Source organism: Hippocampus bargibanti, linkage group LG05, assembly GCF_051943395.1.
Source record: "Hippocampus bargibanti isolate YZ-2025 linkage group LG05, ASM5194339v1, whole genome shotgun sequence".
In the NCBI taxonomy this organism is placed as follows: domain Eukaryota; kingdom Metazoa; phylum Chordata; class Actinopteri; order Syngnathiformes; family Syngnathidae; genus Hippocampus; species Hippocampus bargibanti.
The window spans coordinates 31,960,443-31,987,743 of NC_142738.1; the positions used below are offsets into that span (position 1 = coordinate 31,960,443).

The 27,301-nt window shown below is 42.6% G+C and overlaps 1 protein-coding gene across 6 annotated transcripts in view; it reads right to left on the reverse strand.

Moving 5' to 3' along the window:
* Positions 1–7,215: 7,215 nt before the first annotated feature.
* ppp6r3 (protein phosphatase 6, regulatory subunit 3) overlaps positions 7,216–27,301 on the reverse strand; it is a 70,379-nt gene continuing 50,293 nt past the window's right edge. For 4 of the 6 annotated variants that reach the window (XM_088995759.1, XM_088995757.1, XM_088995753.1 and 1 more), the window contains 8 exons: positions 22,878–23,008; positions 21,658–21,773; positions 17,080–17,161; positions 13,551–13,648; positions 13,241–13,436; positions 11,276–11,293; positions 10,156–10,230; positions 7,216–7,534 (listed from right to left, as the gene is read on the reverse strand). In XM_088995759.1, coding sequence (XP_088851885.1) covers positions 7,483–7,534; positions 10,156–10,230; positions 11,276–11,293; positions 13,241–13,436; positions 13,551–13,648; positions 17,080–17,161; positions 21,658–21,773; positions 22,878–23,008 — 768 coding nt within the window. In that variant the 3' untranslated portion in view covers positions 7,216–7,482. The remainder of the gene's footprint in view (positions 7,535–10,155; positions 10,231–11,275; positions 11,294–13,240; positions 13,437–13,550; positions 13,649–17,079; positions 17,162–21,657; positions 21,774–22,877; positions 23,009–27,301) is intronic. The other 2 variants (XM_088995755.1, XM_088995756.1) reach the window with 2 other exon arrangements.

The window sequence follows — 27,301 nt, forward strand, 5'->3', positions numbered from 1 at the left end:
GGCAGACAACTCTGAAAAGTTGCCTGCGCGGCCAGAAAGTTGCCTGCCCCATTTTTCACAACTTGAAACACAATAAGACAACTAATCGCAAAAAACAAACAAAACAAAACATTGTTGCAAAGTATCTTCTTCTTCTTTTCCTTTGGGCTTGTCCCTTCAAGGGGTCGCCACAGAAAATTAGTGTCCTCCATCTTGAGAGGTTTGATCCCCATGTTTGTTTTGGCCAAGCGTTTACGTCGGATGCCCTTCCTGTTTTTCTGATGTCAATTAGGAAACAAAAAAGTGACGTCGGTTGTCCTTTTTAGGAGTTTAAGAGACCTTTTATGTAACAGTTGAACAAAAGTAATTATACTATTGGGTGCAAATTACATTTGAAACTTAAAAAAGAGATCTCATCATGGCTTTGTACTACTTTCAGTACTTATAAACACAACAACAGAAATGAACAAGTAATAGTCATATAAACAAGGGCACGTCTCATTTTAAATATGACATTTGTAATAATAAATGTTGATTGCATTTTGGATTGAAAACTTGAGGTGCAGGAGTGTATACAGAGAAAGAGGTTAGCAAAGAAGAAGTGGGACACTGAGAGGACGGACGAGAGTAGACAGCAGTTCAAGGAGATGCAGTGCACAGTTAAAGTAAAGGTGGCAAAGGCCAAACAAGAGGCCTATGATGACTTCTATGCTGGGCTGGACAGCAAAGACGGCAAGATCTTTACAGCTTGGTGAGACAGAGAGACAAAGATGGGAAGGACCTGCAGCAGGTTCGGGTGATTAAGGATAGAGATGGCAATGTATTAACAGGTGCCAGTAGTGTGATGGCAAGATGGAAAGAGTACTTTGAAGAACTGATCAATGAGGAATATGAGAAGGAACAAAGAGTAGAATATGTGACTGTTGTGGACCAGGACGTAGCAAAGATTAGCAAGGATGAAGTGACTTGAGGGCGGCCCGGTAGTCAAGTGGTAAGCACACCGGCTTCACAGTGTAGAGGTTGCCGGTTTGCATGTTCTCCCCGGGCCCGCGTGGGTTTTCTCCGGGTCCTCCGGTTTCCTCCAAAAACATGCATGGCAGGTAGATTGACAACTCCAAATTGTGTGAGTGTGAGAGTGACTTCGATGAGAAGGTTTCTTCAGCCGTCATCTGTACAAAAGTGAAGGTTTCGGACGTTTCGCCTCCTATCCAAGAGGCTTCGTCAGCGAACTAAAGTCTGACTGGTCGTATCGGCCCCATTTATATATCCCTAATGTCATTTGACGACAATGAGGTTAAAATCTTAGCGAAAGAACATAGATGGTTTGAAAGGGGGGTGAAAGAGGCGATTCTTATAAAACAACAAAATCCTTCATTAAACCGGTCTGGTGGTGTGAGGTTCAATTTGGATCGTTCATACAATAGCCTGCTCAGGCAAAACAGGTTAGGCAACTTTCGCAATGCTGATGAGGGTCGTTATGCTGATGAGGTGATACCGGGGGGAGTGGGTGTAATAGGCCAATCGTTAGTCAGGAATGTAGGAACAATCAGTGGGGCCACAGAGGGGGGGGTCCCGCGCCCCCCCCCAACCTGAGAGTAGGGACCTATCATAGCTGTGTCCGGCGCCACCAGGTCTGGACATTAGGGATATATAAATGGGGCCGATACGACCAGTCAGACTTTAGTTCGCTGACGAAGCCTCTTGGATAGGAGGCGAAACGTCCGAAACCTTCACTTTTGTACAGATGACGGCTGAAGAAACCTTCTCATCGATGGACCACTCCTGTACGACTGAGAGCTTACACAGATGTGAGAGTGACTGTTGTTTGTCCTTGTGTGCCCTATGATTGGCTGGCAACCAATTCAGGGTGTCCCCCACCTCGTGCCCGAAGACAGCTAGGATTGGCTCCAGCGCCCCCCGCGACCCTAATGAGGAATAAGCAGTACGGCAAATGGATGGATGGATGGATGGATGGAAGTGATTTGATGGAGGCATCGAAACCCACTATTTGCATATGCTCTTTCAACGAACCCTTCTTGAATAAAAAATAAAATAGATTTTTTACCAGTGCTTATGAATTATGCATTAATATCACTTTGTTCCAATAACAAAACCAACACAGTGTGAGAACTTGTTTGTGTTCTTGTATTCCCCATCTCCATGCATCTTCAAGAAGTGTTCCTTCAGGTTTGCAGGTGCGAGACTAGAGTTTCTCAACTTGGCATTGCAAATCATGCGGATGGGACGGTGACTCCCGTCACGTTCCGTGATACATGTAAATCCATGTTTTACATATTTGTCCGACCACTTTCTTTTTTTGTCCAACATCGTTAGCATGGATTAAAATATTTGGAAGGGAGTCTCACTCAGACACATATACAGCCCTCTTCAAGCGGTCTAATAGAGAGGTCTCACTCTGCGGCATAAACCAACGACCTTAATGCGGAGCGGTCGGAAATCTCAGAGCAGGATGCTTTCAATGACTGTGCCCACTAACTGCAGACTAGACTGAGGGGTGGACCTCTGCGGCGGAGGATCCACCAAAGCTGGGTTCTATTGAACCCACTTTAAAAACCACTGTCTTAGATGGTGAGAAGAAGTCTGACGAATGGAGGTGAATTGTACTCATGCCCATTTTTAATAACAAGGGAGATGTGCACGGTTGTAGTAACAACAGAGGAATAAAGTTGATGAGCCATACAATGAAAGTATGGGAGAGAGAAATTGAAACTAGACTAAGAGCAGAAGTGAACATTTGTGAGCAGCAGTATGGCTTCATGCCCAAAAACAAAACTACGACAGATGCAGTGTTTGCTTTCAGAATGCTGATAGAGAAGTACAGAGAAGGTCAGAAGGAATTGCATTGTGTCTTTCTAGATCTGGAGAAAGCGTATGACAGGGTACCCAGAGAAGAGAGAAGAATGTCAGGACATGCATGATGACTATAAGACAGTTGTAAGGTGTGACGGAGGAGTTCAAGGTGGAGGTGGGACTTCACCAGGGGTCAGCAGCTCTTAGCCCCTTCTTATTTGCTATGGTGATGGACAGGCTGACAGACCATGTTAGACAGCAATCTGCTTGGATGATAATGTTTGCAGATGACATTGTGATCTGTAGCAAGAGCAGGGTACAGGGGGAAAGGAAACTAGAGAGGTGGAGATATGCTCTGGAAAGGAGAGGAATGAAGGTCAGTCGCAGAGAAACATAATATGCAATAGGTGTGTGTGAATGAGAGGGAAGCAAGTACAAGAGTGATGTTACAGGCAGAAGAGATACAGACTGTGGAGGATTTTAAGTACTTGGGGTCAACTCCCCAGAGCAATGGAGAGTGTGGAAAAGAGGTGAAGAAGCATGTAAAGGCAGGCCGGAACGGCTGGAGAAAAATGTCAGGTGTGATGTGCGATACAAGAGTTTCAACGAAGATGAAAGGAAAGGTGTATACAACTGTGGTGAGACCAGCCATGAGGTTTGACCTGGAGACAGTGCCGCTGAAGAAGAGACAGATAGCAGATCTGGAGGTAGCAGAGATGAAAATGTTGAGATTTTCTTTGGGAGTGACCAGGTTAGATAGGATCAGGAATGAGTACATTAGAGGGACAACTCATATTCGAGGCTTTGGAGAGAAAGTCAGACTGAGATGGTTTGGACCAGATGTCCAGAGGAGAGAGAGCGACTATATCGGCAGAAGGATGCTGAGTCTTGAACTGCCAGGCAGGAGACCGAAAGGAAGGCCTAAGAGGAGATTGATGGATGTTGTCAAAGAGGACATGAAGGTAGCTCGTGTGAGAGAAGAGGATGCATCAAACAGGGTTAGTTGGAGGACACTGATTTGCTGTGGCGACACCTGAAGGGAAAAGCTGAAAGTAAGGAAGATCAGTAAGTTTCGCATGCAATTCACCAATGACACAAGTAAAAAAAATGGCTATCTGGGGGACAGAGAGAAGCATTTTAAAACGGTACGCCTGAGCTACAATAGTTAGTAGGCAGCAAAGGTGTGTCGCATGGCTCCGCACCTGGTCTCCCACGAAGGTAGCCAACAATTTCCTAGTATTTGTGTGAAAGGTTATGAACATACAGTAAATAAAAGTGGTGTGAGGATCCGGCTAACGGACTACCACCTGCGAGAAATGTTGCACATCAATGCTTTTGAGCCAGACCTCAGATCTCGGAACAGATCTCACGATCACCTGTCACATTAATGCAGAGAAGTTATTTGTCATCTGCAACAAGTCTATGAATACATTTTTGTGAAGATCAATGTCAGTCGTAATTTCAGACAAGTTGTGAGTTTTCATGCCAGAATAAACTTCAAAGTTCAGTCAACATTCATAATTTACTGAAATCCATCCATCAGTTTCCCATACCGCTTATTCGTCATTCGGGTCTATTCCAGCCATTTTCAGGCACTAGGCAGGGCACATCCCGAATTGGTTGCCAGCCAATCACAGAGCACATAGAGACAAACAACCAGTCACTCTCACACTCACACCCAGGAACAATTTGGAGTGTTAATTTGGTTCAATCAGCCTGCCGTGCCACACGGGGAGGCCGGACCGGGTCTAGAACTCACGACCTGTGCACTGAAGCCGGCGGACTAACCACTCGACTACGGGGCCGACTACCCGACTCCTGAAATGGCATCTTTTAAATGATCCGCACAGTTGTAGATATGTGTATTTCTTGTTTATTTCTTGGTTTTTCAAGTCAAACGTTCTTTGAGTATTGAACGACCAAGGTGATACAGTTTGTTTCAAATGCAATTGCAGACAGGAGACCTCTATTAGGGGAAAAAAAGTTAAGTACAGTAATTAGTCAGGTACATGTTACAGTATATGCCTGATTCAAATGAACCAAAAGACTAGCTTAAGATTGTTGAAATAAAAATACAAAGGGAAATGTGAAACACAGAATGGCTGACTAAAATGTCTTTAACTATGCTGTTGTTCAACATTCTGCGACACGGAGTGGCCAGGCACGATGACGGTCGATCACCGGGCATGGCAGGCGTCGGTGGGGAGGTTGCCGAGGAAGTTTCGGTGGTGCCTGAAGTCGTTGTACGGGACAACGTGTGCTCTACGACTGCCAGTTGGAGTCGATCAATGGAAACTTTCCTCGCTGGAAACTTTCCGGAAAGTCTTCTTACAGCGGAGTCATTCACCTGGGGTCGGTCGAGTCGGGGAATCGATGAGGGAGCGTGGGGTTGGTCATGCTGCCGGGCACGGACAGGCCGGTCATCGGCGACGGTGGCGTTGATCGCGCTGCCATGGCGCTCTGCAGGACGCTGAGGAAGCACGCTGACGTCGGCGGCCGAGTCGGCCACGAAGCGTCTTCCCGAAGTCCGATCGTGGACATAAGCGATGTCCGACGATGTCCGATCCGACGGTGTTGGCCATCAGGGTGCGGCAGGTTTCACGGTGGGGTCGGGGCGCCCACAGGTGGTGGCGGCCCATCGGGAGCTCGGCTCGAGGGGTCTTGATGTGAAGATCACGGGCGGCTGGGAAATCTGGTTCTTTCCATTTGGAGAGTTGATTGGGCTGAGGGGAAAAATCCTCCTGGTTGGCTCGTCAATAAAGAGTTTGATGTTTCTCTTTATTTGTAAGTAGGTTCGTTGTCAGATCTCCCAGGCAGGTGACGCGCAGAGCTTGATCGGGGCGTGGAGTTGAGCAAGTCGTGATGTCCATCCGACGCCCGGCGTGCGGGCCTTTGCAAGTCTCTTTGAGTCTGTGAGTCCGAGATGATACTGCGGCGATACCGCAGCTTTAATGTCTTTCAATTCCTTGATGTGCGTCTCAGCCTGACGCCACAGACACTGCTACTGCTGATAGGATTTATGCTAAATAGTTCACCCGGATAAAATCATGGCAAGCGCTCATTTTAAGTTGACTTGTTTTAAACAATACAGTAGGATTGTAATATTGTAAGACCATTATATAATATGGTTTAATTTTTAAAAGGCACCTGCCAACGTCACCAACTTCTACGAGTGAGTCCTCATATGAGAACCGAGTCTCACTGGAAGACCCAATATCAACGTTGTACCTCCCGAGCTCATGTGCGATGACGGCAATTCGTCTTCGAGGTCTCTCCATCCCATCTCGAGCATCGAGGAGGGTGCGAACGTTCCACGAAGCCAAGTTCATAGTCATGGCTTTATTGACATTGGGTTTTCGACCGCAGAAGTGCCTTGGTGGCGCGCGCATGCACACACACACAAACAAAGGACCTTATAGGTAAGCAAACTAGCAAATTCAGCACAGGTTACCTGTGGCTAATGTAGTTCAAGGAAACACAATTATTCTCAAACATTTTTGTGTGGTTGTTCAGTTCAGTTTTTCTGATGGTTTTTTTTTTTTTGTATATGCAACACTTGACGACCCCACCCCTTTGAATTTTGCTGCTGTAGATTGCAAATGTACCCATTGTGGGACTATGAAAGGCTTTTTGATTCTGTGGAATTGGGTGAAGATTTAAAGGACAACCGACGTCTTCGCACAAGTTGTGTCCATCAGTTGTAAAATGGCTTCAAATGACTTCTTCTGAGCATATTTTACAAATTCCACCGCATAGAGCTATATTTTACCTTTTAAGACTTGCGCTGAATATTCCGGAAGTCTTGTTTTTGAGTTGGTGACGAGTCCTCACCCTACGTCACTGAAGGAACGCCCCTCACCGAGAAAGGACATACCTTGCATCACCTCAATGCATTTTGCGGTACTTAAAACTTGGTGTCGATCCGCGAAATTAGAAGGAAAACACATCAATAATGCGATGGTGAATCGTTGTGTGTTGCGCCAAGACTTCTTCAGTATATTTGATGTTCGCTTACAAAACGTCCCAGGAGACAATTTCCACGGAGCTTTGTCGCCCTTTTCTGCCTTCTTTTGGGTACTGTGAGTACTAAAGAGCTCTGATGTCAGTTAGGAAACAAAAAAGTGATGTCGGTTGTCCTTTAAACAAAGTTGTGATTTGGATTCTACCCAAATCCCTGGCGGAAGTGTTTCAAGTAGAAGCGAGCCATTCACTTTGTGCTTGTGTCATGAAGCTGAAGTTCACGGTTTGGGATTGTGTTGATGTATCTGTGTCTTTGTGTGTGCACACCTGTGTTGTGGCTACCTTTTAATTGATGTTTCATGCAGGTATGCATACTTACACAAAGCTTACATATGTCAAATTCAACATTCCTTGCTACATTTCGGACTGTGCACATGACTTCAGACCAATCCCTTACAAGGTGTGTCATTTTTACACGTTTAGAAAATATTTATTCATACAATCATCTTTTCAACCACAGCAACATTCCTACATAAATGTGCATGAGATGGTGCCAGTTGCAGATTAAAAGGACATTACACCGTTCCCATTTATCTGAGCTGATGGTAATGTCATAGATTCCGATGAAAGAGAAAGGGGATGACCACGGTCGACCAGTGGCCTCCATCATTTCATCGAGAGAATCTTCTCATTGGTAGATGAAGGTGGCCAGAAGCGGAGACGACGCTATTCTCATGGCGCTCCATTGACTGCTGGCTCCAAGGACATCGCACTCTGGTCCAGTCTTGGGAGAGAAAACAAAACATTGATTGAAAAATCAAGAGGTGAGTTGCACCCTCAGACCTTGCTAATTGTGTCGAGCTGCTCCACGAAAACCACACTAGTAATCCTGAATCTGAGGCTCGACTACCCGAATAGACCTTACCAGGGAGACTGAGGGGTGTATGCTATTTATTTGATAAAGTTTTTTTTTACTTTGAAATAATAGAAATCAATCCCCCAAAAAACAGCCCTATTTGGTCCATTCAAACTCCCCCCCCAAAAAAAAAAAAAAAAAACAAAAAAAAACATGACATAGTCATCCAAACTTAAAGGACAACAGACACCACTTTTTTGTTTCCTAACTGACATCAGAAAAACGTTTTATAGCATCTAAAATACCCAAAACACGCAGAATGATATTTTTAGTCAAATGCAAAACACCAATAAAAACGACTTCAAGTGTGCAAAGTCTGCAAAAAATTGAGCTGCGAATTGGCTATTTTCAGAATGTCCCGCCCCCAGTCCGTGACGTCACGCCAAGACGTCTTGCCTTGCTCAAGAATCAAAACAATGGCTTCAGATTTGGAGAAGATGCATTCTTGTCACTCATCCAGTTATGAATATGATTCAAATAGTTCTGAAGAGGAAAGCATACATGTTTGCCATCCATTAAAGAAGTCCTTCCGGGTCATTTTGAGGTATCAGGACTGATGCGTAGCGTCCCACAAAATGCAGAAGATGGTGCCAAACTCCAAACTCCAAACGCCAAACCGTTGGAAATTGGCTGATTTTTCCTCTTGGAATTTGTGTCAGCAAATATCAAATAGTTGTCTTGTTGCAACACACAACGATTCTCCATCAACACGGATCAACACCAAGTTTTCAGACCAAACAAAGTACCGCAAAATGCATTGTGTGTCCTTCCGTCACGCGACATCAGGTGTCGTCACCAACTCAAAAACAAGACTTCCGGAATATATATAAAGGTAAAATCTAGCTAGATGCGGTGGAATATCTGTCAAATATGCTCAGTGGAAGTCATTTGAAGCGATTTGACAAATTATGGACACAACTTGTCCGGAGGAGTCGGTTGAAAATTACTTTGTCTTTAACCATGCAACAGCTTTTCCCGAAGAAACCTGCAATCATACAGTGATTTCAAATTGAGGGGAAGAAGGGAAGATTTTAGACCACGTCCCTTCACCATCGCTGAGTTGGATCAGTTTTGCAGACGGAGTTAAAGGACAACCGACACCATTTTTTTTTGTTTCCTAACTGACATCAGAAAAACATTTTATAGCATCTAAATATAGCCAAAACACGCAGGATGATATTTTTAGTCAAATGCAAAACATCAAGATAAATGACTTTAAGTTGCCCAAAACTGCCACTAATGAGCTCGAAACTGGGGAGATTCAGAATGTCCCGCCCCCTTGCTCGCGACGTCACGTTAGGTTTGGCATAAATGTTTGCAATCCATTAAAGAAGTCCTTCAGTATCAATTCGAGCCGTCTGCAAGCGATGAAACAGGAGATCTGGACTCCGATATAGCAGCCCATACAATGCACAAGATGGCGCACAAGCGGGGTTTCGTCCAGTATATGAAGCCGCCATAAGAGCTGTAAAGCCGCCCGTGATTGGTTAAAATCCGTGGCGGAAGACAGAGGGGTGGGTTTTACGCACACACACTAAAGGAGAAGGCTTAGAGACTGCGGCACACTTTGAGCAGCACACGAACATCAGAGATGTTGAGACGACAGAAAAAGCTCCGACAGCGCTACAGAGTAACAAATGACACGGTGGAAAGTGGATGGTTGTCCGATCGGTTTGCTCCACTAATATGGCGATTGCTCTCTTTCACCAGTTGAGCTCACAGTTAGCATGCAGTCTGACTAAATGAGTAAATATGCATCAAACTTCCGCTATCCAAGCGCTGAATCGCGATCTCCGGTTAGCTTCCTCGTTCGCCTCCGCTGGTGCTCAACTGCTCTGCTCCGTTGGAAATGGCTGCTTTGTCCGCTGGGAATTTGTGTCAACTTACACCTTCTTTATGCGTGTTACCGCAATTGGCTGCCACACAACAATTCACCATCACGTTACTTATGTAGTTTTCCTTCAAATTTTGCGATCAACACGGTGTTTTCAGACGCAAAAAAAGTACCCAAAATGCATTGCGTGTCGCTTTCTTGGTCAGGGGCGTACCCAATGTGATTGGGCACGAAAACAAGCCCGAAAACAAGACTTCATGAATATTCAGCGCGAGTCTTAAAAAGTAAAATAATAATAATAATAATATTAATAATAATAATACATTTTATTTCAAGCGCCTTTCAAAGGTCTCAAGGACACTTTACAGTCACAGACAAGCATAGGTATGTACTATAGTAAATAAAATACAATGACAAACAGAAACACGACAGAGAGCTACACAGAAATTGCAATTTTAAATGTGTGTCTTTTGAGATGGGACTTGACGGCGGGAAGAGAATCCATGTTACCAATGTTGGGAGGAAGCGGTGGAATCTTTGTCAAATGCGCTCGGTAGAAGTCATTTGAAGGCATTTTCCAAATTATGGACGCAACCTGTCGGGAGGTGTCGGTTGTCCTTTCAGAGTAATGGAATAAAGGGACAATGTGACTTACTTGGCATCATCTATGTTGGACATTTCCTCTTGGGGGACATAAGGGAATTCCACCGCGTACTTGCACTTGTCATTGCTTCCAAGAAGAGAAACACATTTGTTACAAAGCAATCAAGATGCTGCAATTCACACAAGCACAGAGTAATAAGATGCAAGGTGCAGTCCACGTGTTTCCACAGTACAACAAAGAAATAGATCAAATACAATACTGTGTAGGCGAATCATAATGCGACATGACAAACTCAGTACAGCATCGATGATCAAAGAAGATCAACGGAATCCAAGGCTGAATTGAACAATGAAGAAAGCATCAATTCAATTGTATTATCCATCAAGCTAGGAGTTAGCGCAAAGAGGGAGGCGGGAACCTTTGCGCGGTCTAACACTTTGTGCCTAACGTGACAAGAGTCTCATTTGTTTTGTTGATGTCCGATCAGAAAATCATCCAATTTGCTAGTCTGACGGGTAGGATCAGCAGATTGGGCAATTCTGGGCAAACAAATCTCTGACTGCCGCATCAGAATCGTCATTTGGAATGCACCTTTCGGATCGTCCGTCGACCGTCACTGTGGCTGCTGTGACAATCAAGGCCCCACGGCCAAAAAAAAGTGTGGACGGGCAACGATCGCAAATGGAGCACCGCTATACTGTACTCTGCTGGCATGTTTGCTTCTTATCACTCACATCTGACCCACTTTCAGAAATCGGGAGGTTTTGGTACTCGCGACTCTGTGGTGTGTGTGTGTGTCCGACACCTTCCATATTGTACAGATGACGGCCCAAGAAAGCTTTTCATCGATGGATGGACCACTCCTGTACGACTGAGAGCTTACACAGACGTACGGTAAATGCATCAACAACAGTCAGAGCAGCCCCTACCTAACAAACTCCGTATGATTCAAATGGCATCGAGAAGCTTCCTTCTTTTTGTTCCAAACGCAGCAGTTTCAAGACATCTATTTCTGTCGACATCAACTTCCAAATGAAACTGCCACTTCTATTCACAGCACGTGCAAAACAGAGACCGTGACAACATGTGAACACCATCAAAATATGGACAGGAAATGTTTGGGGGGCGAGGGGGGATGGCAACAGGCTGAAATTGGATTGGTGGTACATACCGATATGATTTCAACACTCTGACGAAGACCACACCGACAGCGCACAGCAAGGGAGAGAGGAAGGGAAGCTTACGTTGCAAGTGTCATTTGGTTCAAAATCAAAAGAGAAAATAATTGAGAGCAAAATAGCCCGCCCGCCCGCCTGCCTGCCGTGAGCTATGAACAATGTCAAGGGGGCCAAATCTTGAAACATTGCTGAACCAACCTCGTGAGGAGCTCAACTTACTTGACAACTGTCATTTTCATAGTAATACTAGTGTTTTCAAACTCAGTCATCGCACCATTTTCCGCCATTCAGTGTGGTTGATCATCCACTTCTACCATCTATGTATGTATGGATGTATGTATGTACGTACATACGTACGTACGTCTTTGTGTATTTATTTATGTTTGTATTTATTTATGCATTTATTTATGGATTGATTTTTAGCAACACTTTTCACAAATATTCACTTGAGGGACTTAATTAATGTAAAATCATGAAGTGAAAACCTGGACTCAAAAGATACTCTGAGCAATAGCTTGCTTTGATTCCTTCATCCCAAGTTTTCAACTGCAAAAATGGAGCCAAACAATAGAAAATGACTGGACTTGGCACGCATCTTTCTGTAATTGTTCTCATTGCCTTCTCATGAGCACTGTAACGCAGCAGACTGGCCCGTAGAGGAAACTGGCTCAGAAATCAAATGACGTATAAATACATATGTAAATGAGCCGTTGCAAGGGCTGCAAATCATTTGACATTTATCCAAACACAGTACAAATACTGATAGTTGGTGTTCGTACCAGGCTCATCGAAATCTGGCTGGACACTTGAGCACAGGTAGCTCAAGAAAATACCAAACAAAAACAGTTTGTTTTTTTTACTTTGAAGTAATTGAAATCAATCCCCCAAAAAACAGCCCTATTTGGTCCATTCAAACCCCCCCGCCCCAAAACATGACATACTCGGTCATCCAAATTTAAAGGACAACCGACACCATTTTTTTGTTTCCTAACTGACATCAGAAAAACGTTTTGTAGCATCTAAAATAGCCAAAACACGCAGGCTGATATTTTTAGTCAAATGCAAAACACCAATCAAAATGACTTCAAGTGTGCTGAAACTACTTCAAATTGATGATTCAAATAGTTTTGAAGAGGAAAGTATAAATGTTTGCAATCGATTAAAGAATGTATTCCTGTCATTTTGATGCATCTAGAGAGAAATGTAGTGACAAACTCTTTAGTACTCGCAGTACCCCCAAAAAAAGGAGAAGATGGCGCCAGAGCTCCGTTGATTTGTCTGCTGGGAATTTGTGTCGGCAAATATCAAATAGTTGTCTTGGTGCAACACACAACGATTCACCATGGCGTTATTGATGTGTTTTCCTTCTAATTTCGCCATCGGCACGAAGTTTTCAGACCAAACAAAGTAGCGCTAAATGCATTGAGGTGATGAAAGAACTACTACAATGCGTCCTTTCTGGGTCAGGGGCGTTCCTTCTGTGACGTGACGTCAGGACTCGTCACCAACTCACAAACAAGACTTCCGGAATATTCAGGGTGAGTCTTAAAACGTAAAAAATGTAGTTATATGCGGTGGAATCTTTGTAAAAGACGCTCAGTAGAAGTCATTTGAAGCCATTGTACAAATGATGGACACAAGTTGTCCGGAGGCGTCGGTTGTCCTTTAAGTTGAGTTTGTGACTTGCCCTTTTATTTCAGGTAAATGTCCGAGCTTTCATTTGAGAAACAGCATGTTAGCATTGAAATCTATGATTTGTGACTGAAGAAGCAGATGCTGTAGAAGTGGTTTTGTTGAACGATATCCTCAGCTAATTTAACGTCAATGATGGCAAAAGAAAAACAAATCAAATGATTAACCTTCACTGCTCGAGAGGGTTGAAAACAACAACAACAACATTTGGAGCGGCGCCTGCCTGAAAAGGTAAAGACATGAAATTGATATGAAGTGCGGCTAACCTCTTGAAAACAGCAGTCTCAGTCTTGGCATCAACAGTGAGGCTGAACGTCTCTTTTATGGAGCCGTTGATGACTGTATCAGTAACACTGCGTTGAACGCTGCAGGAAGTTTCATCCGCCATTTTAGATATTCCACAGCCCTTAGATGTGATGGAAGAGCAAGAAGAAATATTCGAACTCAGCCAGCCGTGACTTTCTATGAAAAAATAAAATACAATACATCAAATGGAATAAAAAGGAAAAAAAAACATTGCGAGAAAACAGGATTGTGTTAGATGGACATTGGTATATTTCAATGTGTTGGTCTTACCATCAGAATATAATGGCCCAATGACTCCCAGAGGATCCAGTTTCTCAATGTTGGTTTCCATAGCAACGGAAGAGTTGCACAGAAGTGGGTCATTGGGGCTAAAAGAGAATATTTTCACCCAGAAACAATGATTCATTAGGCAACGTTCTGTGATGGGCAACAAATGATGTCTGCACTTTGTCACTTTTCATGAAAGGACAACCGACGTCTCGGGACAAGTTGTGTCCATAATTTGTCAAATGGCTTCAAATGACTTCAACTGAGCGTATTTGACAAAGATTCCACCGCATATTAAAGCTAGATTTTACGTTTTAAGACTTGCGCTGAATATTCAGGAAGTCTTGTTTTTCAGTTGGTGACGAGTCCTGACGTCACGTCACGGAAGGAACGCCCCTGACCGAGAAAGGACATACCTTGCATCACCTCAATGCATTTTGCGGTACTTTGTTTGGTCGGAAAACTTTGTATGGATGGCGAAATTCGAAGGAAAACACATAAATAACACAATGAGGAATCCTTGTGTGTTGTGACAAAAGTTTTGAACACATTTCCACGGAGCCTTGTCGCCATCTTCTGCCTCTTTTTTTTGGTGCTACATTTCCCCCCCAATGTTGCCTCAAAATGGCACGGAAGGACTTCTTTAATCGATTGCAAACATGTATGCTTTCCTCTTCAGAACTATTTCAATCATATTCATAACTGAATGAGTAACAAGAAAGCATATTCTCCGAATCTGAAGCCATTCTTTTGATTCCGAAGCAAGGCAGTTTGTGGGTGGGCCAAACCTAACGTGATGTCACAAACAAGGGGGCGGGACTTTCCTCATCTCCCCAGTTTCGAGCTCATTTGTGGCAGTTTTGGGCAACTTTACGTCATTTTTATTGGTGTTTTGCATTTGACTAAAAATATCAGCCTGCGTGTTTTGGCTATTTCAGATGCTATCAAACATTTTTCTGATGTCAGTTAGGAAACAAAAAAATGGTGTCGGTTGTCCTTTAACTTTTCTTTCCAAACAGTCCCTGTTACACAGAGGCAACACAACATGCATTACGGTAGTAACCAGTGGCGGTCCGTCCATTTCACACCTGGGCCTTCAGTGAAGTCCTGCTTAGTCCGACTTGAAAAAATATCCCTCGTAATCCCATAATTTAATACACAACGGCTGGAGATATCATTTACAAAAGCACACGCACGCAGTACTGGGCGCGGCATCACCTTAATCGTCTACAACACAGGCTATTTTCCGGAGCAATTACACATCAATAAATCTGCACCAGCAATTAGAACTTGTCACTATACGTGATACTGCAAACACTTCAAAATAAAAGGAAACTTAAAATCATCTGTCCACAAAGTTTTATCAAGTCCACCAATAATATGCAATCTTTAACAAGATTTTACGCTAAATTACAAAATGTCAGTTTAATAGAAGCAAAACAACAAGACGTTCACAAAACGAACTATTTGTTGAAAATAAAAGTAAACAAATCTTTTTCATTTGTTCTTGAGAATAGGCTTACCTACATGCGACAGCGAGTTGTCCTCTCCTTCAGCCATTGTGGGTTAAAAAAGCGAGTAGATATACTTGGTTTTTCTGCTAAAGTTTCCGGGTCTGATCTGTTGTAGCTTGGTTGAGGTAAAGTGAGTATCCAATCACAGGACGCATACATCATGTTCAAGCCCTCTAGCTGGCCTTACTGTGCCAACTTGTGATCTGATTGGCTATCGCAACTGTATATCAACTACATGTGCCCGTTCATGTACAGCGCACAGACGCCCTCACTGTTGATTTTGAAGGCGTCGGTCAGCCTGGCGACACAAACTAACTGAATTCTGATTGGATTAAAAACTCTGACCTAAAACTACAACACTGAAAGGAGCATAACCAAATGGATATAATATAACATCAAGAAAACACTATGTAGAATAATTATATATATATTTAGAAAAAATACTTTTTTAATGAAATTGACTTTTATTATAATTACGATAATGATGTCTAATTATGTTAGGCCAGCAGAGAAGGCCTTGCTGGCCCTGACGGCCCACCACTGGTAGTAACACAGCCTGATCAGGGCTGGTAAAAAAAAAAAAAAAAAAAACACGCCGGTACAAGTGAGACAAGGCAGCAACACGTAAGCACTGGCTAACAGATCTGTGTACAAAAACATCCCAAGTCACTGAGACAAGGAAGAAAAGTTGCTCTTCGCATCCGGCCAGTTTTCCTAAACGATTTCTCGCCGCTGGTTGTCCAAGCCTCCAATTCAACTCGGAGGGCCACTTTAAGTGCATGACTCACACGCGTAGTAACGTCGTTACATGAACTCACGTCTTCGTCGGCACATATTCACCGTGTCTCACGCTTACCTTTTTAGTGCTCAAAAGCGCCCCATAGCGGCCGTTAGAAAAAATACATAAATTGGCCGCATCGTTGCATAAACCGCAGGGTTGAAATCTTATAGTCCGGGAAGTAGGGGAATTAACTACTGACTAAATGAAGGAAGGTCACAAACAAGATTTTGAAAAGACATTTAAAGGACAACCGACGTCTCCGGACAAGTTGTGTCCATAATTTGTAAAATGGCTTCAAATGACTTCTACTGAGCGTATTTGACAAAGATCCCACCGCTTATAGCTTTATTTTACCTTTTAAGACTCACTCTGAATATTCCGGAAGTCTTGTTTGTGAGTTGGTGACGAGTCCGTACGCGACGTCATGAAAGGACCGCCCCCTGACCGTAAAAAAGACGTATTGTAGTGTCCTTCCATCACGTCAATGCATTTTGCTGTACATGTTTGGTCTGAGAACCGCGTTGCACCCAAAAGCCGCCAGAAGAGGGAGTCCAAGCTCCATATAAGGAATTTATCAGCCTGTGGAAGCGGAGGTGGCCACTGGAGGTGGCCATTTTGTGCCTCTTTTCTGATGATCCATTGTTCCCCCAATGTTGCCTCAAAATGGCATGGAATAAATTCTTTAATCGATTGCAAACATGTATGCTTTCCTCTTCAGAACTATTTGAATCATATTCATAACTGGATGAGTAACATGAAATCATCTTCTCCCAATCTGAAGCCATTGTTTTGATTCTCCAGCAAGGCAAGACGTCTTGGCGTGACGTCACGAACAAGGGGGCGGGACCTTCTGAAACTGCCCACTTCCGGCTTCAATTTGAAGTAGTTTTTAGACACTTGAAGTCATTTTTATTGGGGTTTTGCATTTGACTAAAAATATCAGCCTTTAAAGGACAACCGACGTCACTTTTTTGTTTCTTAACTGACATCAGAAAAACGTTTGATAGCATCTAAAATAGCCAAAACACGCAGTATGATACACACACACACACACACACACACACACACACACGCACACACACGCGCGCACACACGTATATTTCTTTTTTTATTTGTTTTAAACACTTTTGTTTTTATCTGATTTCCCAAACGAACGTGTTTTCATTTGGTGATTTTCATGAACCACACTCATGTTAAAATGCAGAAATAATTGAATGACTAAAACAATGATTCCTACCTGGTGGTGGAGAAGTTGGCGAAATCAGCCCAGCCTGTCTCTGACTTGGAATTTGGAGCTGAACATCCGCTCCATGCTGTGTCTATGAAAGAAAAGGAGGGGAGGGAACTCACTGAGGTTTGTTCTTAAAACGGCTGTCGGCATTTTGCTCAAACAATATTTTCCAGAGTATGAGGCGCACCGTCAACCAATGGTGTCTTTTCAAATATTTTACAGACATAAGGTGCACCTTCAAAGAATGACATTTCAAAAAAGTTTGCCATATACTACAGGTAACATCCCATTTACGACCGGCGTGAGTTACGGCCACGACCGCCAGACCTTTTTTACTTTATTGATTTTATTCTACGGCTAACACCGCGACAGCTGGCAACACTGTTGAACTCCGCAGTGTTTTTGCGATGCATTTAGTAGAAGAAAGACTCGAGCTGGTCCTTCTTGTTTCGATCTGTCGAAGTGAACGAGTGGGGGTGCACAAAATGAGGATACAAAAGAACTGTTTCTTAACAAACGCAAAGGACAATTTTATCCCGCATGACAGCATCTCACTCGCAAAGCAATCGGGGGTGGGGGGGGGGGGGGCCACCGACACCTCGGCGTCGGTGCTCGAGCGGGTGGGATCGCCGTGACGCAATCTCGGCGTCGGGCTCACGGTCGGCGCCGCCACAGTTGGTTCTGCTGCGCGGCGGGTTGGGCGAGTCGGCGCTGCGGAGGGCCCCTGGGTCGGGATGCACGTCGCTGCGGGGTACGGCCTGGGAGAGGGCAACCGCGAGAGCTTTTTTGCTTCGCCGTCCGCCTAAGTCCGAGCGTGTGTGTTGGGTGACCTCTTCTGGCTTCTCTGTTAGCAGGGAGAGCGGTTTTTGGACAGCTCGCATGCGCGCAAAGCCGCGCGTATTTGGGTCAGCAGAAAGCGTGTGCGCCGACACAGGAATAAAGATCGATAATACAAAATATAAAATGATTAAAATGACACTAAAAGTTTTTAGATTTATAAATGACCTGTCAACATTTTGGTATGTAATAGCATTCAATAAAAACATTGCTTAAAAACAACAGATTGACATCGTATACTATCCTGTTGTATAAATCTGGCGTCAGCCATTTTGAATGCATTTCGATTGACGACGTTTGATTTACGACCGTTTTGTCGGAACGGAACCCGGTCGTAAGTCGGATGTTTTCTGTAGGGTGGAGTTACGTTTTATATATACACCAGCATGGAAATCACGCTACTTATTCTCCGGGGGGAAATGGAGTCGTGGCTGTTGAGACTAGTTCCTAGACCTGTTGTGGCTCAATATTATTTCACATTTAAGGGCACCGACGTATAAGGTACAGGGTCATCTTTTGAAGAAAATGAAGGTTCTTGTGTGTGCCTTATACACCAGCAAATATGGTATACAGTAAAATAGTTCAACCTTTTTTTTTGCACAGGGTATATCATCAATCTTTCAGCAGCAATAGTCAACATGGGAGAGACTGAATGAAACTGTTTTCCACTTCTTGACAAATGCAAACAAGTTAATCTGGACTAATGCTGTTAGCTATCGACTGGCTCTTCTAATTGACTTTCAGGGATTCAGCTGCAAGATATTTTAAATTTGATGTGGGTCACAAACACCCATTCTCCTTCAAGGACAACCGCCTCCTCCGAACAAATTGTGTCCATCATTTGTAAAATCGCTTCAAATGACTTCCATTGAGCGTATGATTCTACCGCATATAGCTAGATTTTACCTTTTAAGACTCGCGCTGAATGCTCCGGAAGTCTTGTTTTCCAGTTGATGACGATACCTACCGTGACATCACGGTAGGTATCGTCACTGACCGAGAAAGCGACACACAATGCATTTTGGGTACTTTGTTTGGTCTGAAAACTTTGCGTTGATGGCGAAATTAGAAGGGACAACACATAAATAATGCGATGGTGAATCGTTGTGTGTTGCACCAAGACTACTATTTGACACAAATTCCCAGCAGACAAATCAGCCCATTTCCAACGGAGCTTGGGCGCCATCTTCGGCATGTTCTGGCTGCTACACATCCATCCTGATGCCTCAAAATGACCCAGAAGAACTTCTTTAATCGATTGCAAACATTTACGCTTTCCTCTTCAGAACTATATGAATCATACGTCTGTGTAAGCTCTCAGTCGTACAGGAGTGGTCCATCGATGAGAAGGTTTCTTCAGCCGTCATCTGTACAAAAGTGAAGGTTTCGGACGTTTCGCCTCCTATCCAAGAGGCTTCGTCAGCGAACTAAAGTCTGACTGGTCGTATCGGCCCCATTTATGAATCATATTCATAATTGGATGAGGAACAAGAAAGCATCTTCTCCGAATCTGAAGCCATTGTTTTGATTCTCGAGCAAGGCAAGACGTCTTGGCGTGACGTCACGAACAAGGGGGCGGGACCTTCTCAGATCATTTTGAAGTAGTTTTGGGAGGCTTTAAGTCATTTTTATTGGTGTTTTTCATTTGACTAAAAATATCAGCCTGTTTGTTTTTGGGTACTTTAGATGCTATAAAATGTTTTTCCTGATGTCAGTTAGGAAACAAAAAAATGGCGTTTGTTGTCCTTTAAGAGCCGTATGTCAGTCCGGTATGCTAGGTCTCTCTGGTGGCTGTTTTGAAAATCTTATCCCTTTATCTATACTGAACATGTGTCCACGACTCATTCTGATTAAACCTGGAGTACCATTTTTCCATGAGTCCCAAACAGCCCCATCTCTGCTTGGCGTTGCAACGCACCACGCAGCCTCCTTTGCATTTCCATGACAACAAGAGTGCATCGGGATCAACTGAACGATGCGAGCTCGGAAGCGCAGCATGAGGGATTCTGCCAGATTTCACGAGTGGTGAGTCTCGGTAACTGTATTGAAAAATTCTTATGTAGTTGTGTTAAATTCATTCTGTCCACTTGTTCTAATCTAATTTACAACAGATTCTTTTCTTCCAGACACTGGCTTTTTTAGGTGTTCAATGACCTGACCTATTTTCGGCGTATACTTCCGCCTTTGTCAGAGTGTCACGGATGGTGTTGTTACGCGCCTTTAACAACATCCGTGACACTCTGACAAAGTATACGCCGAAACATGTTAGGTCATTGAACACAGAAAAAAGCCGCTTTCTGAAAGAAAAGAATCTGTTGTAAATTAAACTTCTATGTATCCTGGATCAAGTGTACGTGCATGTGATGTTGTCGTTTGTGTTAATTTGTCAAAATATCAGTTCATTGTGCAGTGTTTTTAGAGATACTCTGTTGCAGTGTTGTTTCTTTTACTTTGTTTGCACATTTGCATGCCATTAATAAAAATGATTATATATATATATATATATATATATATATATATATATATATATATAGTAAAGTCTCGTTATATCGATATCGGATATATCGATAGTCCCCGTTATATCGATACTATTTCTATGCACGCACGGAGAAAATTACATGCAAACAGGGTCGGATATATCGATAGTCCCGGTTATATCGATATTTTTTCCGACTCCCTTGAATATCGATATAACGAGACTTTACTGTGTATATATATATATATATATATATATATATATATATATATATATATATATATATATATATATATATATATATATATATATATATATATATATATACACAGTGGGACCTTGGCTAACAAACTAAATTGGTTCCCGGACAGCGTGTAAGGCGAAAAGTGTGTATACCGAAAATTAATTTCCCATAGGAAACCATTAAAATGAGAATAATGCGTTCCAAAGGTCCCCATAAAACATCATTTTCTACTTTCTAATTTTCTAAGCCTTAAAACTACACAAAATATATCTTATTTTATGTATAAATGTGCTATAGTATTATTATTAAAGAAAAAAACTGTACTGTACAATAAAGTAATTTTATTTACGATGAAAATGTTTCTTCAGCTGTCATCTGTACTTCTTTGAAAGAAACCTTTTCATCGATGGACCATTCCTGTACGACTGCGAGCTTACACAGACTCATTTTATTGACCTTTCTGATGGCCGTTGATGACTTGATGGAATGGAGTGTCTGGTTTCCTCAGCATTAAACTTGATGAGGAACATAGGCTTCTTTCACATTCTTGAGGAATGATCCCTTGTAGGTGCTTTCTCTGCGATAATTGTATCTAGTTCTTCATCAATTGTGATCTGTTTTGCTGGGTTGATAGCTTCTTGCATCAAGTGTACAGATGACTTGTGTGGGTTATTTGTGGAGCCTGAACAAAAGTGTGAGTGTGAGAATAGTGAGAAAATGGATGGAAAACACTTAAAATATCCCATATATTTTAACTGTTTTCTTTCCATTTTCTCACTATTCTCACACTCTCACACTTTTGTTTTTTTTTTTGTTTCAAGCTCTGTCATCTCGTGTGTCTAATCTACGTGTGTACCCCGAAAAATAGTTTGCATGCCAAGGTGAAATTTTCATAAATGTAACGTTCGTAAACCGAAAAGTTCGTAAGCCAAGGGGTTCGTAAACCGAGGTAGAGCTGTGTATATATATATATATATATATAAAAGCATAGCGATGGCTCAAGAATACAACAATGACGTAGACTAACCTGTTTCAACTTCCATTATGTCTTCGGAGCTGGGATTAGAAGCTTCAAACACATCTTTCTTGGAATCTTCTTCCTCCGAGTCAGTACTGTCTTCGCTGTCTGTGCTGCCTGCACTCCTAAACATCGGTGATGTTACGAGACATGCAAATGTCAATACAATATTGATTTCCGGATATTGTACTGCACTAGTGGGAATGAAAACAATGACTATTCAGGATTGCAATTGAATAACTAAAAAAAAAAAAGCAGTTGACAAGTGAGTTGCCGCTTCGAGTTGACCGAGATTTCCGTGGAACAGCAGAGGTGAGCCAAGGTCTTTTTTTCATCACTGGACGCGAAGGCTTCCTTTACTTTCAAACTTAGCTTGGATCAGACGATTAGCACGTGATGCACGAGCATGACGTCTTTGATCCACTGGTGATGACTGACTCATGTGTTTTATGTTGTCTTGTGGTATATTATTTGTTTGATTTTATGTAAAGTGCTTCGTTACAGCTGCAGCTGCTTTGAAAGCACTAGATGAAGATGAAGATGTATTGTATTGCATTTAAACAGTCAGGTTTTAGACAGGGAAAGTGTACCCTTTTAAATACCTTTTAATAATGTTTTTTTTTTTTGAAGGAGTCTTTCTCCGAAAGAAGAACATTGTTTTCGGCTCTCTTTCTTTTTTTGTCTTTCTGTTTTTTGAGAATAGAGAACAGCTCATGGAGCATTCTGCTTTACTTTGTTGGTTTGCACATTTGCATGCCCTTATTCTAAAAAAAAGAAAGACAAAAAAAGAAAGAATGCCAACAACTACCGACAACAATGTTCTTCTCTCGGAGAAACACTCCAAACTACACTGTCTCCATTCTTCCGGCCTCTGCTCACCATCTAAGATTGTTGAACAACCCAGTCAGAAACACCACTGCCACCTCTTCTAGACCCTTCCATAATGGAGGTATGGAAGAGTGCCTTTCCAGCCTTCATCCTCTTCAGCGCCCTCCTCACTTCATCCTTGCTAGTCTTTGCTATGTCCCGGTCCGCAACAGTCACATTTTCTACTCTTTGTTCTTTCTCATTTTCCTCATTGATCAATTCTTCAAAGTACTCTTTCCATCTTGCCATCACACTCCTGGTACCTGTTCAACTAACTACATTATCAATATATCATTCATGTACATGTCCGTCCGCGCATGCATTTGTTGCGGTTTAATTTTGTGACAGGACAAACTTTTTACCTGGGGTGCCTCTGTGCCTCTGGTATAAAGGCAACATCTTTTTCATCCCAGATGTCCTCCTCATCCGAACCAGCATCCTCAAACTGCTGGATTTTCTCTCGACAGCGTGCTTCAAACATGGCTACTTTCACCTGGGGAAACAATGTTCACAAATGATGCGCATTAACACACTTAAAATTGAAGACATCCAGCTGTAAATGAAGCGAGCAGGTTACATGACATTAACAAACAACATTTACCCCCCAAGACGGCACCCGAGTAGGTCGCCGTCAGCAAGTTTTCTTCAATAGCCTTGCTTTTATGTTGTTGTAGTTTGGGCACATAGTCTAATTGTTGTTTCGTTGTGTGGACCTAATGTGGCCTGTTTAGTGTTTTGGGTTTTTTTTAGGCCACGGAATTCGGCGCCATTGAACTGTCGATGCTGGCTCTTGTTTTTTTTTTCCATCTGAAATGGGCAGCATTTTGCACAGCCCCCGTTTTCTTCAGTGGAGATGTGGGTTGAATCTGCGTTCGTGTGACTAAAGTTGACGACCGGGAGAGAGGAGAACGCTGCGGATTTGGAACTGAGAGTCACCGCTTGGGGGGGTGGACTGACACGGGACAAGAGAAGCAAACCAATCTTTTTTCGTCAACTTCTTGTTGACGTTGAAACTTGGCTTGTAGCCAATGTGTGCACAGTTTGAACATGACATCTCCGATCCACTGGTGAAAGGACACTTTGATTCTCTCCTCTTTCATCTCAAACTGCTTCATAGAGCAGAGGGTGCATAAAAGTGATCTGAATTGCACGACTGTCCATATTTTGTGTTTACTATTATTTATTATTTGTAGTTCATTTGATGTCCTCTGCTCCCCCCAATCTCCGAGCAGGGACCTATCATAGCACCGCCAGCTTTGGACAGTAGGGATATGTATAGGGCCAGAGCTGCCAGCAAAAAAAAAAATAGTTGGCTGACGAAGCCTTTTTGATGAGAAGTGAAACCTCGAAAGAAGTACAGATGACGGCTGAAGAAAGCTTTTCAGCGATAAGTTTTGTTAAGTGCTTTGTTACAACTTTAGCTGTTGTGAAAGCACCATATAAACACATATGTATTGTATTGTACTCTGCCTTTTTTTTTTTTTTGAGTTTACATTCTTTAAATAAAAATATTTCGCAACTAACAAAACTCCCAAACCATTCTGGGTTCCAATTGTAATTGTGTCGTTTGCAAATGGGATCATTTGACTGAACATTTTTGTCCTCTGTGTTTGTTTATCTTTCTATACATGGCCCTAGCTGACAAAATGGTTTCTTACCTTCCGATCGAAAATGAAAAACACTACAATGTCACTGCGATATTCTCCCTGAAGTATTGCGGCTTGTAAATAAGCATTTTAGCAAATTCCAAACGCATTCCTTAAATTGGATTGGATTGGCCTTTATTAGTCTCGCAGTGGAGAAATTGACATTTCACAGCAGGCTGGGGCGTAGAACTGCCAAAAATAAATAAAATAAAATAAAATAAACGGGTGCACCGGTTGATAACATTATTTTTTGCTGTTGACTGAAAACAATGTGATGACCAGGACTATAAAACAGGAGATCAACATTGGGTCTCAGTGTATTTACAGTGGCTTGAAAAAGTATTCATACTCCTTGAACTTTCCCACATTTTGTCACGTACTGACCAAAAAACAAATATATTTTATTGGCATTTTATGTGAACGACCAACACAAACTGGTTCACAATTGTGAAGTAGATAGAACATTATACATGACTTTCACTTTTTTTTAAATAAATAAAGAATTGAAAACCATGGCATGCTAAAGTATTCAGCCCCCTTTTCTCTAAGTGCAAACAGTTGCCTTCAGAAGTTGCCTAATGATTGCTGAATGATCAGCTGTTGACGTATTGATCGAATGCAATCCACCAATGTGTAATCTCACCTTAGTATAAATGAAGCTGTTCTGTGACAGCCACAGAGGTTTGCTAAGAGGACACTGGTCAGTGAACATCATCATAAGGTCCAAGGAACACAGCAAACAGGTCAAAGATAATGGTGTGGAGAGCTTTAAAGCAGGGTTAGGCTATAAAACAATTTCCCAAGCTTTGAACATCTCACGGAGCACTGTTCAATCCATCATCAAGAAATAGAAAGAGTATGGGCCAACTGCAAACCTACCAAGACATGGCCATCCACTGAAACGTACATGCCGAACGAGGAGAGCAATGGTCAGAGATGCAGTCAAGACGCCCACCGTGACTCTGGAGGAGCTGCAGAGATCTACAGCCCAGGTGGGGGACTCTGTCATTAGGACAACAATTAGTTGTGACCTGCACAAATCTAGCCTTTATGAAAGAGTGGCAAGAACAAAGCCATTGTTGATAGGAAGCCATGTGGGGGACACAGCAAACGTGTGGAAGAAGGTGCTCTGCTCAGATGAGACCAAAGTGGAACTTTTTGGCCTCAATGCAAAACGTTATGTGTGGTGGAAAACTAACACTGCACGTCACTCTCAACACATCATCCCCACTGTGAAAAAATGGTGGTGGCAGCATCATGTTGTGGGGCTGCCAGCGACATGGATGGTGAAAATACTTTTGGAAGAAAACCTGATGGAATCTGCAAAAGACTTGACAATGGGGCGGAGGTTCACCTTCCAGCAGGACAATGACCCTGAACATAAAGCCAGAACTACAATGGAATGGTTTAAAACAAAACATATTCCTGTGTTAGAATGGCCCAGTCAAAGTCCAGACCTAAATCCAATCGAAAATAGGTGGCAAGATCTGAAAACTGCTGTTCACAAATGCTCTCCGTCTATCTTGCTGAGCTTGAGCTGTTCTGCAAAGAAGAATGGGCAAAAAATTACAATCTCTAGATGTGCAAAGCTGGTAGAAACATACCCCAAAAGACTTGCAGCTGTAATTGCAGCGAGAGGTGCTTCCACCAAGTATTGGCACATTGGGGATGAATACTTTTGCACTACACACTTTTCAGTTTTGAAAGTCACCGCCGATGGTGATTTTTAAAAGAAAGATTTTGCGGCCTAAAGAGACATTTCCAGCAGGCGTCATTATTAAGGCAAGCGAAACGGGCTGGATGTTACGCCACAGTTTGCCAATGGCTTGTGGACGCTTGGGCTAACGTGTCTGCTGGCACGGCGGTTCAAGCTTTCGGAAAAGTCGGCATCATTTCCGAGGAGCCGCACGGCACAGAAAGTGACTGAGGAAAGCGAACCTGCCATGTTGGATTTAGCGCAGCTGTTCGATTCTGAGACAGAGGATGAGGACTTTAATGGGTTTGATTACTGACCGTTACCGGTAATGTGTTTGTTTTTACCATGCCGACGCCTACTGAGTGATGATTACAAAATGTTCTTACTTTGTCATGAATAAATAAAGCACGACCAAACTCAGTTTTGCTCCCGATCTGTTTTTTAATTACGCACACTTGTATGCCTGTGTGTTGTTGTGAGGCGGACGTACGTATGGCAGTAGAGGATATGTACCGCTATATAAAACTTGTGCCCTTTCATCCGGTGCGCCCCATGTGTATGTTAAATACAGAAATGGCACCCATAAATGAGACTGCGCCTTTTCAGACGGTGCGCCCTTTGGTGGTGAAAATACGGTATGTTTGTGGTCAGAACGTGACAAAATGTGGGGAAGTTCAAGAGGTATGACTACTTTTTCAAGCCACTGTAAATGTGATTCAGAAGTATAGCTTCGAAGGGACAATATTTTATTTTATAAATCATTGATGAAAATCAATTGGATAATGTGACTGACGGTTTCCAAGGTGGCTTCTATTTCATCAATGATGCAAACAATAAATCAGAGTCAACGTCTACACTGGGTCTCAGACTTGGGTAGTGTGGGAGAAAATTTGATTTGTACTGGTCAGAAACATGAAGCATAACCGAATGACACCAAATGATGTGACGCACAAAGATTTGTTTTCTTTTTACTTTTAAAGATCAACATTTCTCACACACTCAAAACCACCCATCATTTTTTTTCTCCTGTGTGAATGACATGGTTCCCGATTTGCTGAGACCCCCCCCCCCCCCCTTTTAAAAGGTGGCAAATTATCCGGCTGGAGCAAAAACCACGGTGAGCGCACTATTGTTTATGAATATTATTATAGACTAAAAATGCAATACATTTTTATTTTCTGAATACATGTTTTACAGACAATAGTACAAATGTATTTTTGAACAATGATTCATATTTTTGGGACCTAAAATGCCAGAAAAACTCACCAAAATGTGCACATTTATGGACCTAGGAAACTAAGGAAATTAAGCCCTCATTCACAATTGTAAACAATGTGTCATGATGCCAAAAGAAATGTTAAATAATTTTGTGTTTTCTGGATTTTGGATGGGAGAAAGGTGCGCATTTGTCCCCATCCAAACCAGTAGAGTTGGGCGACCACTA